At 38.5% G+C, this 20,591-nt stretch overlaps 1 protein-coding gene across 3 annotated transcripts; it reads right to left on the reverse strand.

Moving 5' to 3' along the window:
• Nucleotides 1-373: 373 nt before the first annotated feature.
• Nucleotides 374-20,580, reverse strand: LOC111874258. 3 transcript variants are annotated; one of them, XM_023869602.2, is made up of 4 exons: nucleotides 18,989-20,580; nucleotides 17,869-17,971; nucleotides 13,824-13,951; nucleotides 374-6,375 (listed from the first exon to the last, which is right to left on the reverse strand). In XM_023869602.2, exons 1-4 carry the CDS (start codon nucleotides 20,559-20,561, stop codon nucleotides 6,293-6,295), a joined length of 1,887 nt encoding a protein of 628 aa, XP_023725370.1. In that variant the 5' UTR covers nucleotides 20,562-20,580; the 3' UTR covers nucleotides 374-6,292. The 3 variants fall into 3 exon arrangements, with proteins under 3 accessions (XP_023725370.1, XP_023725368.1, XP_023725371.1); XM_023869600.2 differs by having other exon boundaries at nucleotides 13,824-13,954; XM_023869603.2 differs by lacking the exon at nucleotides 13,824-13,951.
• Nucleotides 20,581-20,591: the final 11 nt, after the last annotated feature.

A 20,591-nucleotide genomic window follows, 5' to 3' on the forward strand; every position in this document is an offset into this window, starting at 1 on the left:
GATGGTGAAATGCATAATGAGAAGCTTCATAACTTGTATTTTTCACCAGATATTATTAGCACTGTCAAATCAAGGAGACTGAATGAGGTTATCAGGATAGGGGCCAAAGGTGGCCTCTTGTGAATATGCAAAGAACCTTTGGGTTCCATAAAAGTGGGAAGTTTCTCAACCAGGATATTGGTTTCTGAAAGATGATTCTGCTCCATGAGGGGACACTTACGGGAAGAAAGAAGGGGAAGTGAGGAGGCTTTATCATGTGATCAACCACCTTGATGGGAATTTATCTGGTGACAGGTGTTTTCTTGAAAGGGGATAGATACACATATGGACATTGAACTCCTGAAAATATGAAAAATGTAAGAGGAAAGCAAACTTTTCTAAGTTCTTCAGATTTACTGACATATTTAAAGCAAACTTACATTTAAAGAGATTATAAGTTATAAAAACAATACGAACAGATTAAAAAATGTTACAACATGATCTCTATGTATCTATTTACAAAGCCTTGAAGAAGGGTTTGTACACCTTCTGATCACTCTATATCAATACTATGACAAGGTGTCTCAGTCTGTCCATGGACACTGCATCACTATTTACAATATTTGTTGGAGCGACAGACAAAACAAGCTACTTACAAATGCATATTTGTACATGGAGTTTCTTAAATTTTAGCAATTACATTTAACACATTCATTGCAAAGAATTGTAAGTTACTGTGTGCCAGTGCTGATCCTGTCAAATGACAGGCTGTTACCACTGTATATGTAACTGATATTTTCTTCTATAGATGTGACTCAGATACAGAGAAACTCTTCAAGTGTGGCTTGCTGAAGCACAAAGGAAATGAAACATATAGTGACTCTAGACTGTTTTCCACTTCACTTCTATTTCTGTTTCAAACTGTTTTCATTGGAACTGGTTAGTCCAGCTGGTAAAATTTCACACAGCATGGCAGTAACTGTCTTAAGCATTCAGTGGTCAAAAACTGTTACATGGGATAGAAAAATAAGCCATGTGAATATGTAAGCAGTAAATGTGTTAATTATGCACATCTATGTCCTGGTTTCATTTCCTCCAATACATAAAACATTGCTAAACGTTTCAAGACTAAAAATGGCAAAGAAAATAACTTAGATACAATTCTTACATATTTAATTATTTTTAAAATTTGCAATTATGGCTGAAGCTGCAAGAAATCTTTGGCTTACATGTAATCTCTTATCACACTACAATAAGCACTGCACCACTGTACTAACACCTTGATATAAACAATGCAGATTTCTGTATGTCTGTGTGCTAAATAATCAGCTGTTATTTTCCACTTCTGTACAACAGTGGTTGGTAATCCTGTAGTCTTTGGAACAGACACAAATATGTTACTGACCCCAAAAAGGTGATTATATGAAAAATTTAATTTAAAACTGCAAGTAGGTCCACATCAGTATATTATCTACACTTTTCTCACTTGTTTGTTTTCCTAGTTATTTTTGTTTACCACAACAAGAAATTTTATTGAATGATTATACAATTTATTCCCATCTGGTTATGTTTCATACTTTGATAAAAAGTAACTGAATAATTACAGTTTATGGCAGAAGTAATGTTGAAATATTGGTAATCAACTTTTCACAGCTGTTTCTCCAAAGTTGCATTAGTATATGCACAGGTTCTGTTTACCAGTGATCTCTCTCTTCACTAAAAGAGGATGTTATTCCTGATAATTCTGTTTTTTTCTCTACCAACCAGTTTTAATGCTGATTATATTAATTCTAAAAGTTATAATGATGGTATATTACAATTAGGTTTACTGAGTTTCTAGACATTGTTCACTGTCTTAGTATTCCAAACAGAATGTTTCAGAACAAGATCTAGTTCCATTCTTTTCGCCCGACAATGGAAATGGTTAATTTCTGAAATGTTCTATTCAGAATACCAATGAATGAGGTCTAGAGATTCAGTATCATGATTCTATAAATATTTACAGCCAGTTTATTTTCACATTTCAAACATATGAGTTCATAATGCAACATTTAAAAAAGATATGTAATTAAATAAACCAATAAATTTCAGCTGATCTTAACTGAAGTTTTCATTTGTAGCTCTGAACAATTAAATTACATTACCTAGTACCTGAAGTGCAGGATATCAATTTGTCTTTCAGTTTATCTGAAATTTCTTCTAAAATCACAACATGCCAACTGCATCATCATACACCTGCAATGGGAAACTCAATACCTTTGCATATTATTTCAACTGCACCATAACAGCAAAAATGCAAGCCTCCCCCCCCATGTGAAGAGTGGTGGTGATGATGATGATATCTACATCAACATGAATATCTGCAGTATTACAATGAATGACAAAATGTTTTCAAGATAACTGATGATACTATAGGAAGTTTTTGAGTTACAAAAGTCTCAACAACATCTGTACACACAAACCACAGAACTTCCCATAAGTGTCCTGCCACTTCTGATTATGCCTTTGAAGACAAGTTCATCCTGCATTATATTTAAAAATATATGTTGTACCTCACAGGAAACTCACTGTCTCCATTACAGACAAACTTGTTAATCATGTTTTGGGAAATAATCAATACTTACTGTGAGAAAAATACATTGTATGTGCAAAACGTTCAAACTATAAAGGGCCATATGAACTACTATAACAAGTTTCTGTTAATATTAACTCAATTAATAGATTTCTCTTAGGCCCATAATTTTGAATAAGTTGTCACGATGTATATCTGTAATCTAACATAACCTAACCAAGCCTAACCTATGTAAATTGTCAAAAAGTATATCTGCATCACAGAAAAGGGTTAAATCCCTCTCTCATGAAAGACTTCTTCCAATATGGAAGACAATGTCAGTAGTCAGCTGGAAGTATTTTCAATTAGTCTGTTTCATTACGGGCATTATAGCACTATAGTACAATCTCAGTAATCCAGCTGTGCACTAGTCCGACACGTCCAGTAATCCAGCATAAGGTGCCACACAGGGGTCTGTGACCTTGTTTAGGTTTCTACATGCAGCAGAGGCTGACCTGTGTTCAGTCGAGCTTGACAGACTGATTTGTTTAGACCATCATTAGTGCACAGTGTTTCAGTTCAATACTATACATTCCTGTACAGTACTTTTCATACAGCAGTGGATTTAATGTGTGCTGAAGATGTCCAGTTGTGACAAACTGACTAAGGTGGATACAATTATGAAACTTGATAAAGGTGAAAAACTTGTTAATTTTTCTAAATAGTACGGTGTTGGACATGCTAAATACACTTTTTCCAAGTAATCATTTTCGGTAATCTGGCGGTACCTTGGTCCCATATATGTCAGATTACCAAGCTTGTACTGTACTGCTATTATTATTTTAACTTAATTACAGGTCAAAAATATTACAGTTTGCTAGTTTAGGAACCTAATCAACATTCCATAACCTGCAGATTTCCTGCATTGTTAACTAACTTGTCAAAACCCTCTATACTCTCACAGTTGTTTTATAAATAGTGCACATTATTAGCAATAAGATATAATAATGGAGTGAAAGAATTTATCAAAAATGTTAATTATGACATCCGCTGGTAAGCAACTTACTGTCCAAAAGTCTGGTGAATCCTAGACAAACACATCCCTGTAACAACCAAATGCCAGCTTCATTTTAAGTAGGATTTCAATGATTAATCAGTGAGGTTCATAATCCTTTAATAATTATTTACATTCATCATACATACAATCCCAGCTATTTCTATTTAGGCTTTGTATATACATAATGGAATACCTCATGCTCAGAGTCATTCTCAAATGTATTTAAAACCACCTGACAGGATGTGATATCATTTGATGAATTTCATTCTTGTTAGCCACTACTTTCAGGGCTTTTGTTGGGCCTTCACATCTTACACGGTGGCACTGTCACTCTGACAGGCAGTACCCTACTTGACACCAAAAAGGAAAGATTGTGAAAATAAGAAACTGTAGCCTTCATGTTCAGTGACCCATATAAAATAATGCTAGAAGATGTGGAAAGTTTCATTAGCCTACCAGTAAGGAGTAATATGATACTACAGAACTGCAAGTTAATGACAAAAGATTCTATCACTTAAACCACTGGCATACTACTGTGAAATAATGCTGGATGAAAGCCAAAACACTATACTTAGTAAACAACACATTTCAAGCAGATCTCACAATGTTCATTTTCCTATGGCAGAGATTTCCAGTCCTACAGATATATTTTATTTTTCTGCAGACTTCTTACTGTGGTGATTGTGGTCTTCTGTACTGAGACATCATCTACTCTTCTTACACCAGTGTTTCACAGAAGTGCACTGCCTCCATCTTCTGAGTTGAAGTGACTCTGTTGAGGATGCAGTTAGGTTATACAGGCAGGTTACAAATCGGGTGGTCAATCAGATCAGTGGGAGGGGAAGGGGAACAGGGGCCTCCATGGCCTGTTACAGGGATAGCTTTACTACACAGCACATGGTATGACACATTTTCATGGGCAGTGTCATGAGAACAACAAATCCCACATAAAAAATGCAGTATTTCAGAAACCAGTTTTCCTTCTATCTTCAGGCAAGGGGGAGGGGAGAGGCAGGGGAATAATCTGATGGGTCCATTTTTAGGAGACCAGTGATCAAAATTAGATACTTCCAACAAACACACCAGGTTACACCCTCTCTTTCATCTGCAGGTGGAAGCAGTACAAGTGTCTGAAATGTTGCATGTTTAGTAGTGCAGTGAGTGAGACTTTTCAACAGATTATGTCCCCCAAATTACTTCAGCTTCCAACATGTTGCATTTCTGTTATAAAACTTTTATGGATAATGTCCAGAGCATTAAAACCAGATGCAGCTTCCAGGAACACAGAAACAAATTATCAGTTATGTAAGTGGCTTTAACTGCAAATTAACTTAATACACGTGGGTATCAAATCATAGGAACAACTAAATATAAAAACCACAACCACACAGACAGACATTTTGTTGACTATATATAACAGTCTTTCATCATGGTCCAGTAATGCTCTTTCCTTTCCCTTTGCACAATGCAGTGCTGATGCAGCAACAAAGAGATGCAAGTACAGTTAACTTGCCCTGATACGGAAACCACTGCTCTAGTACGTGTCCCCCGATGTAAAGGGAACACAGAATGAAAGTCCAGCCTGCAACAGCTATAGTGAGCACAGTACTGGAGTGACGTGGATATGAAAATAATACAGAATATAATCAACACATATAAATTCTACTGTCAATGAACAATTATTTATTAACATTTATACCACTACATGTTTCGACCCTAATGGGCCATCCTCAGGTGCTGCAAGTATCACACACTCAACCACTGAACTGCAACGCTCACGTTCCCATGTATATACAAGTGGTTCATAAAAGGTTACTTTCTAACTTCACGTGTGTCTCAGATTTAGCGAATATTTACTGAACACACTCACAATCACAATTATTATCACCTATCACATCCTCTTGATGTTTCTCCAGCACTATCACAATTCCTCTCGGTGAGGCATCTGCTGATCTGCTCGGTGACTACTAAAACCCAACTCTTCTCTTCAAAGGCTGGAAACTGACTGCTAATGCTCCAGCGATTTCTAAACTTCAACTGACTTCAACGGCGAATGCATTATCCCCTTATATATCTGCGGTTGTTGCTATGCAGTGAACCTTCCATCTCTGGGGAAACGCGTTTGTTGATTCTGCAATTCCTATGCAACAGCCCTCTGTTATTGCATTACCATGGAAGTATCTACTCCAAATATGTTGCAATATATTCCAATTCATCAATTAGACTAGACTAGACTAGACACTGATTCAAACAAGAATTAAACAGGAATGTGGATGGGGGTTGGGAGGTGTTTAGTCTAGTCTAGTCTAGTCTAATTGATGGAAATATAAAGAAAGTAACCTTTTATGAATCATATGTATATAAATGGGAATGTAAGCGTTGCAGTTCATTGGTTGAGTGTGAGACTTGCAGCACCTGAGGATGGCCCGTTAAGGGTCAAAACATGTAGTGCTATAAATGTTAATAAAAATTGTTGCGCTGATTGTAGAATTTGCATATGCTGACTGTATATACGCAACAGGATGCAAACTTTAAAAATACAGAATATAGTTCATGAACGTACAAACTCTCCCCCACAGCTCTATTAGCTGCATGCACAGCCACTCCGTACTATATTTCTACATATCTGTAAGACAGAGAATGGGCACTAATGACTACATCAGTAAAACAAGGGTTCTGCAATATGGAACCTCCAAATCTTGTAATCATCTTCTTCTCTTGGATGATGGCACAAGTGTCTCAGTGACATCTGAGCCATGGCGTTTACCGGTGCAGTTTGCGACAGCTTCTGTGGACATAACACATAATATGGAGTGTTTAATTTAATATCAAAGTTAGAACAGTAGCCAAGGCTCAAACTGTTATGGTGTGCCAAAAAAGGAAACTGTACAGTGTGTTAATACATGATCTCATTCATCATTCTAATATGGTACCATTAACATGTATACCAATGGCTGATCTTATGTTTATTCTAATGGAGCTACTATCTGACACACAGGATAATTTACTTCACTTAAATTAACAGAAGTGGAGATTCTGAAGGAGAAGAATAATAAACCATTCTAAATTCACGGCCACACTCTCATTATTGCAGAGAAAGTTGTGTTGCTTGAATGTCATTTGTCAGGAAAACTTTTTAAAGTAAAAACATAAAGAGTAATTATTTTAATGCAGTAGTGCAACATAGATTTGCTGCACTAATCTCTGCCTGAGCTCCATCTCCCACCACTCCCATCATATAGGTGGCAAGCATGCTGTACTTCTCAGCCTGGTGCACAGCTCTCTGCACTTGCGATAGGTACTTTCAGCCAGCAAATTTATAGGATTCTCACTCCTAAGCGGGTTGCTCTGCCTACTGAGGATATAACTCAGTTGTCTTCTGTCCTATGACTGGTCAACACACATTGGCAGAGTGCTGTCTCAATGCAACATCAAGTCAGTCAGCTTTCTGCCAAGGAAGACCTCCAGCTTCCTTTACATGGTCAAGAATGACCTAGGACTGAAGACAAGGACTACAGAGAACCTCCTGTGAGTGTGGTCAGGTCTACATTGAGCAGACAGGCCATTCAGTTGAAACTAGAGTCAATATGTACTACTGGTACCTCCATTCTGATCATCTATACCAGTGGTTCTCCACCTTTGTGAGACTGTGGCCAAGTTTGATGCCAGGGCTCGGTACCAGGCTACAGCCCCAGAGGTTGAGAAACACTGATCTACACAGTATCAACTTCAGCTCCAGAGCATCAAATCCATATACAGGGTGTCCCAGGAGGAATGGACCAAACTTCGGGAGGGTGTTCCTTATGTTAAAGTATGCCGATATAACCCAAAACACCTATGTCCAAAGTTGAACGGTTACGGAGATAATGGCCCAAGAAAAGTGTGGTCTTCTAGCGGGTCCACGGATTATACCTATCAGCTGAGAGGCCTTATCTCTGTTTGTCCTTGAGTGCCGTGATTCACCCTAGTCATGCTTATGTAGTTGGCTTCATCAGGACGCGCAGTCAGCACGTTACGCCAGCGCATGCCATTCATGTCTCATGTATAGTGCTTGGAAACCCTAAGGACAATTATGACATGGCGAGCGAGTATTTTGTACTTCAATTTTATGGCTTCATGTCACTCACAAGTTAGTTTTATGTTACGTACACTATTAGCATTACAGAATCCACATATTCCTGCCAGTTTTAATATGTATTTTGTAATCAACAAGTGTGCAACGCCGGTCAAAGTTTGATACTTCTCTGGCCATTATCTCCGTAACCGTTCAACTTTGGACATAGGTGTTTTGGGTTATATCGGCATACTTTAACATAAGGAACACCCTCCCGAAGTTTGGTCCATTCCTCCTGGGACACCCTGTATATGTACAGTAAACCCCTTGCTAATCTGGTTACAGTTAATCTGGATGTCAGATAATCCAGACTGAAATATGTAAAATGCTGTTCACAGTAGAGCACATACTTTAAAAGACACATGTCATTTAGGAAGGCAGATCAGTCACTTGTCTGTCCAGCCAAAACTTCATAGTTTCTTCAAACCTGCATTATTATGTTAAAAAAAAAGTACAACTTCCGAGTCTTCTATAAAAGAATAAACGTACTGTCCTTTTATAGTTTTTAAATAAAAGTTCTAGAGTGATATTTTTTTATTTACTCATATTTGCAGCAGCACTACTTATATCATTAAGTTTTCCACTAATTTGTGTTCTAAGATTTTTGTCTTTTAAGGATACTTTTGCTTCACTAATCTGGATTATCACTTAATCTAGATGACCTCTCCCCTCAGTTACTCTGGATTAGGGAGTTTACTTTACTACATTATCACGGAGGTGACTGAGATTGAACTCCATGCCACCAACATGGGCAACAAGGATGGCTATTGCCAAAGAAAGTCATGAGAACCTCTCATCCGTTCACTGACAGAACATAGGAAGCCTCCATTGTAAGATTTCCTGTGATGGTATTCTCCGATCTGCCTCCCAGGCTTGTTGTACAATGCCTTTTCAGGTCATACATCAGCTTTGCTTCCACCATCTTCTTTCATATATTGACCACCATTCTCTGCTTGCAGTCCCTGCTAACCTACATGTTCCATTGGGCAATCAAGCCAATATTTCTCCTGCCCTCCCCATCAGTGCATTTTTACAAAATACAGCCCTTTCACAGTCCCATTCCTTTACTCCTGTCCTTGCACCTATTATTTATTCCTAGCCTCCCACTCCACCCTATATGAAATTGGTTTTCCACATAAAGTTCACTCTGCTTGCAGTTTGTTTGGCTTATTTTCTGACCCTGAAGATGAATGCAGTATGTCCCTCCTAAACATCAGTAAGGCTGAAAACCCACTGACGCGACTAGTCGTGAACGGTTAGCCACTCTTTGTCGCGCACGTCCGTTAGTTGTACATATTAGGCGTCCGAAAGCTCTGCCGCCTGTGTGCCGAATTCCAAAACTTAACCATGCACGGCTCATAAAAGCAATACAAATAACAGCCGCGAGCAACAACACTTGACAAACCACGTGCAGCTTGTCGCGTCAGTGGGTTTTCAGCCTAACTCTACCAGATTACATGGCATCACATCCCAAAAGATAGTACTCTTCAAAGTACTGTAAGTTCAGAAACAGGGGCACCTTTATTTTCCAGGAATAATGAGTTTTCAATCTCTCAGTATTAAAGGCTTAGTGTCTGGACTTTTGTTAACTTGTGGGTAATGATGTTAGTACAGAAGAACCTCCAACACTTGGCCAGATGGACCGCACCCATCTGCCGCTAAAAACAGGGCAGTCCATTGTCAATAAAGTTCAGCAACTTGAAAGACTGACAAAACACATCTGAAACACATGAGATTCTACACTATGAACACAGAACAATAAACTGAAGACAAAACGAACAACCAAGAGAACTGATACATTTACATCATCAGAAAACACAGAACTACATCAACAATAAAACCTCATTAACTGATATGATGTCATGTGGCAGATGTCCAAGTATGACAGGATCCCCGTCAAGAGGCACAACAGAGTACAAATTTCTTCATGTCAATTGAAGACAAAAACAGAACCCATTTCCACAATTTTGTGGCTTTCATATAAAAAAAAATTAGGATGGACAAAGCCCAAATAAATAGCCTTGAACTGTGTATTACATAATCAGATAACTCTAAATTTAATGGGTAGAGGCCATGCCATAGTTCAGGTGGCTAGTTGCTGGTTTCCTATCATAGGGGCCTGAGTTCAGCCCCATGTGGGATTTGTGGTGGACAAAGTGAACTGGAGCAGGTATTCTTCATATACTTCAGTTTTCCTTGTCAATCCTCCCTCCACCAACTGCTCTATACTCATTAATCATCCCGCCATCAATGCTATATAGTCTCAATACTGACAGCATCATCAAATAATGCCGAACAAAGACATAAGGAGATGGTGCAAGATTTAGGTTGGGCATTTCAATAGAAATATGATAAATGTAAAGAAGACGGAAAATAAACAAAAATGTGTCTTATCCTTTTGTACAATGGGGAATATCCTGAAATATAGGATTTAAAATTCTTCCTTCTGGTGTAACCGTAAGATAAGATGTCAGCCGAGAGGAGTGTTGCAGATTCGTAACATGGAGGTCTCATGATCTATGTTGTTATTCTTTTATACATCAGTAAACATTTAAAAATTGTTTTTAAGACATTTAGTTTCCATTAATATGCCCTTCAGTTCATGAGCCATGTTACAGTAAAACTGCACACCATGTATAAGCAAAGGTAATGTAATGGTGCAGTGCTGCTTTTGAAATTATGCAGTTTCAGAGTACCAAACCAATGAACTGTCACGTACTAACATATTCAACAAATATAAGTTATGTATGTCATGAACGAGTGAGCAGTCTTCTGTTTCCTTTAACTATGTCTATTTTGCACTGATAATATTATGGTGTAAATATGTGAACTGTAAAATATTATACTGTCATGTGACTGAGTGACTATAGATGGGGTCTGGATTGGTAACTGGATTTACAAGTAACTATAATGGCCTCACTGGTTTACACACACACTAGTGTTCTCAGGCTGTTAGTCTCCACTAGTCACTGCCTGCTAACGGATCCCACTGATGGAGATCCTTCATCTTCCATGCTCACGTCCTCACTGTCTGGCGAATATCCGACAATTAAACTCTTGCTAAAACTGACTAACTCCCAGGTTGTAGGCCATCTCATACCAACCTCCTCCTCTTCAATTCACACACTGACTTACAACTGACTGCAGCTCAGTTGGTGTCCTTGTTACATAATCCCTTGGCAAAGACTGCATAGAAAACACTGTTTCCAACAGTACCTCTATTGTTGCACATGGACTGTTGGGATTCCCATGTGATCGATACCTAGCCAGTCCATTGCCACGCTGGCTGCTGCCCAGCAACCACTATTGTCTCATTTTGTAGTCTCTGCCTAGCAATGGGTCTGTACATCACAATATACATGAGACACCTTACAAATGACTAGTTGTGCATGTTGTTCCTGAGATATAATGTCAAATGTATGCCTCAATGTATCATTTGATAACATGTAGATCTGTCAAGGCACAAAGGAGAAGAGAAGAGGTTTAATAAAATTGTATTAAATAAATTAGTATGTCTCACTTATTAATCATTTTACTACCACAGTCGATAAGTTCGTGGAATGGCCACAAAGCGTTGTATGGGAATTTACTGCCAATATGGTTCAGAAATGTTTAGAACAGCTAGACTTGCACAGCAGCCAACTGCAACTATTTTGAGGGCCGATGTGGATCTGCATAAGTGTATGTGAATACCTTATAATATTATGTGATAAAATCACATTACACGAACTTAATGACTCTACCACGTATGTTGTATGAATATACAAGGACGATTCGGAAAGTAACCTCCGTTAATTTTATTTTAGGAGAGAGCTTGTGCATGTGAGGTATTGTCACACAACTCATCATGTTGTAAACCATCACATAACTGATCACCTAGTGTTTGTTCTTGTCTTTACAGAGTGAGTTATGATATGTCATGCAATTGATAATCCTGCCAGCTGCAAAATTCTCACTTTTATCCACTTTCTTCATGCTAAAAACATGAGTGTTTTTTAAATCCATTGTGAATTATGCGCAGTTTATGGCCAAACTGTAATGAGTGAATACACTGTAAGGCAACAGTGTAAAAAGTTCAAAGATGGGTAAAGAACTGTTCATGATGAAGAGCAAAGTGGTCGGCCATCTGTAGTGAGTGATGAACTTGTTGTGTTGACCAAAAAATTTGTGAAAGTCTGCACTTCACATGTGTATTTCCACAAATTTCATGCACTGATCTCTAAGAGAATATCACAGTTAGACTAAGCTATCACAAGTTTTGTGCTTCATGGGTTCTGAAAATGCTCATAAGTGGTCGGCCATCTGTAGTGAGTGATGACCTTGTTGTGTTGACCAAAAAATATGTGAAAGTCTGCACTTCACAATTTCAGAAGTTTCATGTGTATTTCCACAAATTTCATGCACTGATCTCTTGGAGAATATTACAGTTAGACTAGGTTATCACAAGTTTTGTGCATCATGGGTTCTGAAAATGCTCATAAGTGGTCGGCCATCTGTAGTGAGTGATGACCTTGTTGTGTTGACCAAAAAATATGTGAAAGTCTGCACTTCACAATTTCAGAAGTTTCATGTGTATTTCCACAAATTTCATGCACTGATCTCTTGGAGAATATTACAGTTAGACTAGGCTATCACAAGTTTTGTGCATCATGGGTTCTGAAAATGCTCATAAGTGCACACAAAATGCAGAGAATAGCTTCAGCTTTGACTTTCTTAGAGCAATACTGCAAAGATGGCAATGAATTTCTCAATCACACTGTAACAGGTGATGATACCTGGGTTTCATCTGTGAATGCTGAAACCAAAGAACAATTAAAGCAGTGGTTGCACACACATTCACCAAACAAGCCAAAAAAGTTTACCACATGCTGTCTGCCACAAAGCTGATGGCAATTATTTTCTGAGACAGGAAAGGAGTGCTGATGGTAGAATCCATGCAACAAGGGACCAAAATAATGCCAGAAGTGTACTGTGAAACACTAAAAAAAACTGCACAGGGTCACTCAAAACAAAAGGCTTGGAATGCTGACATCTGGCATAGTATTCTTCCATGACGATGTACTTCCGCATACAGCAGCTCACACTTGAGCACTGCTGGAGCATTTCAACTGGGAGTTGTCTGACCACACTCCATACAGCCCTGATCTTTCTCTGTGTGACCACCACCTGTGTACCTACCTGTAGAACTGGTTGCGATCAGTGTTTTAATAATAATGAGGAGCTAATGGAAGGCGTCAAAACATGGCTAAACTCACAGGCAGCAGATTCTTTGACACAGGCATACCAAAACTTACCATTCAATATGACAAGAGCCTCAGTTCTGAAGGTGACTATGCTGAGAAGCAGCTTAAGCATATACGTATTTTTTGTATGTAATAATTTTTTTGTCACTGCTTCTCTTGTTAACAGCTCACTGGAGGTTACTTTCCACATAGCCCTTGTATTACTTATAAAACAAAATGACTGAACACAATGGCATAACACTTGACTTGAATGAAGGGGGTGTTTTGCTCAAATTTTGGCCAGAACACCAGCTATCCTGACTGGAGTTTTTCATGGCTTTCCTAAGTCCCTCCAGGGAATTTCCATGATAGTGCTTCATCAGACCATAAGTGCTTCTTTCAAAATCCTTTCCAATTCATCATTCACCTATGATCCTACCATCTGATACTACACATACGATCCTACCATCTGATGCTACACGATCTACCTACTGATACCATCCTAAAATAATCCTGAATCCTTAATTCTTAAATACAAGATTTGTGGTACTTTTTAAATGTTACTGATGAAAAAGAAGAAGCATATGGGATCAAAGCCGACACCTCCACATTACGAGCCTGCAGTATTACTCCCCAGCTACGAACACCTCTCCATCTGAGTCATATATCACATTGCAATCACAGAAAAGGCAAAAATTTTAAAGTCTACATTTCAGGAACTAATGCCCACTGAACAGTGGGGCATGATGTGTGTCTGTTTATATTCCACTGATAACATATTTGTTGAAATGCCTAATACAAGTCTCATACTCTCTTCTCGTTAGTTAATACAGTAATCCCCTTGTTTTTTGGTAAAGAATAATGAGGTTTTATTGTGCATGGGAACCAGGCATAATGTACCTTGGCCGAGAGAAGAAGACACATGTCCTCGGACACGTCTTGAGCATTGGCTGAAGAGTGGCCGAGGTTTGTAGAGATCATCACTGCTATAGCGTTGAGCACGACCACCAGGAGTACCAATGCCACCACTCCTGTTGGCAGGAATGTGCACTTAAAAAATTTAGAACTTGCAAACTGCCACTTTGAGTTGCTGTACCTATTGTGTTCTGCTGAATTGATTTTCATTGTCCTAAACTACCATTCTTCTACTAACACAGATTCACTAACTCTGCAGTAGGGGGTCTTTCAAGAAGAGTTGAAATTCAGCTGACAAAGAAAATCCATTTTAATCAAACTGAAGTTTTGTCACCTTCTTTAGAGATGAAGTCTACACCTTACATTCTCTGAATACTTTAAAAGTGTAAGCTCAGTGTATGTTAGAATTAAGATATGTCTCTTTTGCATGCATGCTTGCACATAAACAAAATCCTTACAATCACAAAGAAATATCTTCTTGGTTTCCATTGTTCAAAGAAATAGGCAGCATTATAAATGCCAGTCCATTCTGTTTGTGATGGGTTGCAATGTGCAGCTGTTATTAGTATACTGTACTGCCAATAACGCTACGAGGCCTTATTATCAAAGCTAATAGGTGAACATCATTCTTTACTTATTTTGGGGGAACAACAAACTAACTTCATAGAGCTGAGCCTTTCTCAAGAAGCTGCCACTTGTGCAGCCACTCAAGAATCTCCCAACATTTTATGGAACCCGAAAGTTCATTACCATGTTCAAAAGAGCCATCTATGGGTCCCTATCCTGAGTGAGACCAATCCAGTCCATACCACCCCATCCTATCGAAGACCCATTATATTATCATCTACCCACCTGTCTTCTTAATGATCTCTTTCCTTCTGGCTTTCCCACCAATATCCTATATCATTCCTATCCCTCATTCATGCTACATGCCTTTCCATCACATTCTCCTTGACTATATAATTCTAATTATACTTCATGAAGAGTGTAAGTTATGAAGCTCTTCATTATGCAGTCTCCTCCAACCTTCTGTCACTTCATCTCTCTTTGGTTCAAATGTTCCTCCCTTAATGTCAGAGCCAAAGCTTCACACCTATACAGAACCACAGCCTTAATTATAGTTTTGTATATTCCATTTTTACATTTTTTTTTAGACAGAGGATGAGAAGATAAATGGTTCTGGACAGAATGGTAGCGAGCATTACCAAATTCAATCTCCTCTTCATTTCCTCATGAATCAAATTTTGATTAGTTACTGTCATTCCCAAATATTTGAACTGTATCACATCTGTCAGTTATCTTTATGTCATGCTTTCGCCCTGCATTGTGGTGACGAGACAGTAACATATACTTAGTTTTCTCTGTGTTTACTTCCAGACCAACCTCTTTACTAGCATCAGTTAAAGTTTGTGTGTCCTTCTTTATGGTATCTATGTTACCTCCCAGTAGATTCACATCTACAGCAGAGACCATCAGATGATGTGTCCCATTCAATTTCAGATCCACCTGGTTTCCCTGGACCTTCCTAATGGCATATTCTATGGCAAAGTTGAAATGCAGTAGTGATAAAGCATCTCCTTGTTTTAGACCATTTTCGATATGAAAATTATCAGACAAATGTTTACCTATACAGACTATACGTTTTGTTTAAACACATTTTAATCACGCTAACTAGTTTCACTTGTACCCCAAACTCTATGAGAATATTCTATAATACTTCTCTCTTAACTGAAGACTTTCTTGAAGTCTATGAATAGCTGATGTACTGTCTCATTATACTCCCATACTTCCATTTTTTCTCCAGTATCTAATGAACGCAAAAATATGATCAGTAGTTGATCTGTTATGTCAAAACTCACACTGATTATCCCCAATAATTTCTTCTACATATGGACTTAACCTTAAGAGAAGGATATTTGATAAGTATTTATATGAAGTTGATAGCAGTGATATCCCATGATAATTACTGCTGTCAGTCTTACCACCCTTCTTATCAAATGGTACTACAATAACAGACTCCTTCCACTGATCAGGCAATTCTTCCTTATTTCAAATAGAATTAATGAAGTTTTGGATTTTGGGCTGTAATGTTTCACATCCTGCATGAATCAGTTCTGCTGGAATGTGATCACTACCTGGTGATTTATACCTTTTCAACTTTTCAGTAGCAATTTCAACTTCAAAAGGACTAGGATCAGGTACTAATGGCTCAGCTGTATGTATTTCTATCTGCCTAACATCACTGATCCTATGTACATTCAATAAATTAGAGAAGTAGTTCTTCCACTTATTCAAAATGTTGGGGGGCACATAGTAGCATAGCTGGTTAAGGTACTATGCTACAAGCCAGAAGGTCGTAGGTTCGATACCCAACGAGGTCACTGGATTTTTCAATTAACCTAATCCTTCCAGCCACACTATGGCCCTGGGGCTGACTCAGCCTCTAACAGAAATGAGTACCAGGAATCTTCCTGGGGGTAAAGGGTGGCCAGCGCATAAGGCTTAAACCTCACTGCAATCTGTGAGCCAACTGTCTAGAAAATGTGGGGGCCTTGACGTCTCACAACCCTGTGGGCCTCCATGGCCTGTTACAGGGATAGCTTTTTTATTTACAATGTTGTGGGAATCTGCAAGCAGATTATCATTCTCCTTGATGAGTAAGCTACTTTTAGGTTGGTAACACCTCTTAAATTCATTTATTCCTATATACAGGTTCCTATGTTCCTGTTCTTCTTTGTTCTTCTTCAGATGTTCAAGTAAATTTAAGAATGTTACAGTGTGGTAATTTGCAGTACAGCCCAGTACTAGAAATAAAAATTTGAATGAATTAAGACTGAAAGTGTTATCTGTAGTAAACGTGAAAATCGACAAAGAGTTCTAAAATATTACTTCTTACATGATGTTCTGAAAGCAATCTGTGAACGTCTCAATTTTTCACTTTTTTCTATTAAATGAAAGAAGCGTATTCATATAAAATCCATGAAAATCTTATTCTGTCACTTCAATCATGAAGGAGGCAGCAAGATCCTTCAAATACTTGGTTATTTTTAACACGCTGCCTTGGTGTGATATTCAAGATTCTTAAAACGAATATGGACTGCCATAAAAATCTCATATATCTCATCCCTTTTCTGATACCTACTTTTCATTTCAACAGCCACACTGATGCTGTTTTATATTCACTGCCAATATCAATGAAAAAACAATGTAATATCAAGGACAGTCCACTACAAAAGTACAATGAAATCCCCATTTAATGAATCTTTGGGGGAACGGCTCTCCTTAAACTACAGAGGGGCATTCACTAAATCAGGGTTATGCAAAATTATATCAATAAACTACCCAAAGCCAATAATATTAAACTAATTTCTAAAATAATTAATACCATAAAAACAATAAAAAATATTAGTCTAGAACCAAAACAACTATGTCACAAGTGACATCGCTCCAGTGCATGTTCACCATGTGATGCCACCTGCCAAAGATTACAGTTTTGCAGTAATGATTTATCAGAGAGAAAAAAATGTTACAATAAATCACAATCAAGGTACAGGTTCTAGGAGGCTGAGCATTTTTTACACTAATTATGTTGTACAGTGTTTATATTGGACTTTGGCTGAGACCAACAAAAATATTCATTAAATATGGTACGGTAAAAAGGTAAAGCTATCCCTCTAAACAGGCCGTGAAGGCCCACAGGGTTGCGAGAAGCCGAGCGTCCAACATTAAGCTCACAGATGGCGGTGAGGGTGTCAGCCTTACGTGCCTGCCGCCCTTAATACCCCAGGAATATTCCTGGTACTCATTTCTGTTAAGAGGCTGTGTAAACATCAGGGCCATAGTGCAGCTGGAAGGAATAGGTAAACTGAAAAAACTGAATGACCTCATCGGGACCGAAACCCGCTACCTTATGGCTTGTAGCATAGTGCCTCAACCAGGAATTTCACTAAACAAAGGAACACTAAATTTGGATTTCACTGTAATGGGGGCTTTAAAACTTCATAGTTTTGATAAATCAGCAGCTATGTACCTGAGATTTCTCTTTATTTCTGTGTCACCAATTCTGCTGTTTGACATCTGCCCATCCTTCTTATCAGCATTTGAAGGAGATGGATCTGTGTGACTATCACCAACTGAAATTTCAACAAAAATAGTGATGAGCAAATGTAAAGCAACATGTTTTGTTAGTATGTGCACAGTATAACCTGATGTTATTACAAACAGGTCTAATATCTGTAGTAAAACTAACTTTGTATGCCTGAGCCACAGACTGAAAAGGATAAAGCTATATTAAATACACAGAAGAAGAAACTTTTAAGGAAAGTGTATTGATCTGTAACTGACTATGGCATTTAGACAACCACAACAAAAGAAGATCTGAGGGAATTAAATAAATATTCTGATCTGTTGGTGGTTATTAAAAAAAAAGGTGGGAATGGTCAGGGGATACAATTAGAAAGGATCAAACAAGGATGGCTATGAATACTTTCAAAGTAAGCCAGAAGGAAGGCCCACATTATGTTGGTTTGAAGATGCAGCTGACAGCTGAAAGGGAAAAGGTGGAAACAAAGGTACAATAATAAAGAAGAATGAGCATCCATCTAGCTCCACATATTCTTAACCTTGGCACTAAATGGAGGTACATGGTAGTTTCACACCCTGGCCAATTCAACTCTGGGAAAAGAGCCTCTAATACCTACTGGATAGGCGGTTGGGTGGACTGCACTGTGAGTCTGCAGAAAAAACTCTTGCCATGGCCAGGACCTGCATCCCATTTCCTCAGCCATCCTAGTCACAATCATCTGTTATTGCTTAGTATCAAATCTAATAACTTATTTTATTTTGGAGAATATAATTTCCAGTATAGCAAAGTGCTAAGTCTGATAATTTGAAAGAATTAAAAGGCTGAAAGTGTAACTGTAGCAAATGTGAAAATATGAGAAGTCCTAAAAATGTGCAGCCCTGAATGTCTCAGTTTTTTGTTTTTTCCCTTCTATTTCCATTTGAATGTAAGTTAAAAATTCAGGTTCTCTGGAGTAACAGCTGGCCCAGGCGGTAAATTCCTAATACTGGGGCACGACAGTGAACAAGTTAGGGTAAGACCAAACTTTTGGAAAGAAGCGGACATCAATATCACTCATAAGTTTTACCTTTAGAATGAAGCATAGGTTTCTTGGCTTCTCCTGATGAAGCTGAAACATCACTTTCAGGACTTAAAGGCATGACAAAGTCAGCCACGTTGGAAGGTGGTGGTGTCCTGTTTCCAGCATCATCACCACACACTTGCCCTGAAGATCTCCTGGGGGGTGGTCTTCCTAAGCCAACACGTCGACTCCTCCCTAATTTCTGCCGCCTTCTCTCTGGTCTCTTCCCAACCTCATGGGCAGATCTAATAGTGCTAACATCATTCCCTGTCACCAGCAAGGAATCTCCTACAGAATTTCCTACCTTCACCGAAGAGGGCAAAATATCAGACTTATCATCTTGTCTCCTGAATCCACTCTCAACCATGAGGTCTCTCAATGTGGGGAGAATCAGATCTTGATTCAGCATTGAACCATCTCCACAACCTCTCTCATCCTCTGAGCTTCCCTTATCAATATTGTTGTTGTCTTTTATGATGTAATATGCATCTCCAGTCAAGGGTTCTGTTACAATTTCCCTGTCAGAATTGCCATCATCTGCTTGAGTTATGGTGGCAGGAACTTTCAATCTTCTAAAACAAATCTTATTTCCTCCTAAAGAAATGGGAGACACACTGTTTGCTCTATCTGGAACACCCTTAGAAACATCATTGATGACATCTGTTGGAAATTCATCATCAAGAATAATGTTGTCTCGTTCCTCTGAGAAGGCATCACGACTAAGATCCTCATCCTCCAGGCATGAGGCAAACATTTTGTCTGAATAACGTGTGTTCGGTTTCCGGGCTCTTCGAAGATCCCACTTATCTCCTGTAACTTCTGGTGGTTTCATTTCAGACACAGAAGCAGTCTCTTTCTTTACTCTTTTCTTTGAAAACACTCTTTTCCTATGCAGCTTTGAGCCACAATCTGGAGTCTTTCCTGTACCCAACCCATTCGAAGACACTTCAATTCTTTCACAGGTACTCTTATTACAGTCTGTACTTACTACTGATGACGAACATTGTCCCAAAACTCTCTTCACCCTCCTGTCATCTAACATGTCATCAGCAGATGTGTCTGATGAACTGCTAAGTGCTGACATTGATCTTAAATCTGTTCTTTCCTCCACACTGTTCCTCAGTGTGTCATCACATGAGTCAATAAAGACAATAGCTCCTTCAGGTGGTGCAGCAACTGAAAAAGGATCAAGTACTGTTGAATTTTTATTTGCAATACAAAGAGACCCGTGTATGGTGGAGTTCAGGCTAGGCAGAGCTTCTTTAGACAGCTCTCTGTCTTCTGGCAAATCCAGAATAACCTCCGTGCCCTTGTCAGTCCGTACTATCTTGGCACCAAGTTCTGCAGCAACTATGTCATCTAAATAAGAACTGGGCAAATGAATGATATCATCCACATCACTTCTTTCTGATCCAGAGTCTGACGATGTAGAAATTTCTGACAAGTTATCACACTCTACAAGCTGCTTGACATATGCCAGGAAATCAGAGTCGGCTCTGCTTAAAGCAGTAGGAATCAATTCTGAGTCAAAATACTTTAGCTCCCGGGTATTATCTTTTTTATTTTGAACCTCTGGCATTTGTTTATTAGACAATGATGTGTCTATCTC

The sequence above is a fragment of the Cryptotermes secundus genome, unplaced genomic scaffold, assembly GCF_002891405.2.
Source record: "Cryptotermes secundus unplaced genomic scaffold, Csec_1.0 scaffold1318, whole genome shotgun sequence".
Taxonomy (NCBI): domain Eukaryota; kingdom Metazoa; phylum Arthropoda; class Insecta; order Blattodea; family Kalotermitidae; genus Cryptotermes; species Cryptotermes secundus.

Bases quoted from the DNA above. Each gene is read 5' to 3' on its own strand.
- LOC111874258 (XM_023869600.2), bottom strand. From the start codon at position 20,561: ATGCCAGAGGTTCAAAATAAAAAAGATAATACCCGGGAGCTAAAGTAT. The intron at 17,972-18,988 runs GTAAAACTTATG...TTGAAATTTCAG, and splicing joins ACCTATGCTTCATTCTAAAG to TTGGTGATAGTCACACAGAT. The intron at 13,955-17,868 runs GTACATAGCTGC...TCCTGCCAACAG, and splicing joins GAAATAAAGAGAAATCTCAG to GAGTGGTGGCATTGGTACTC.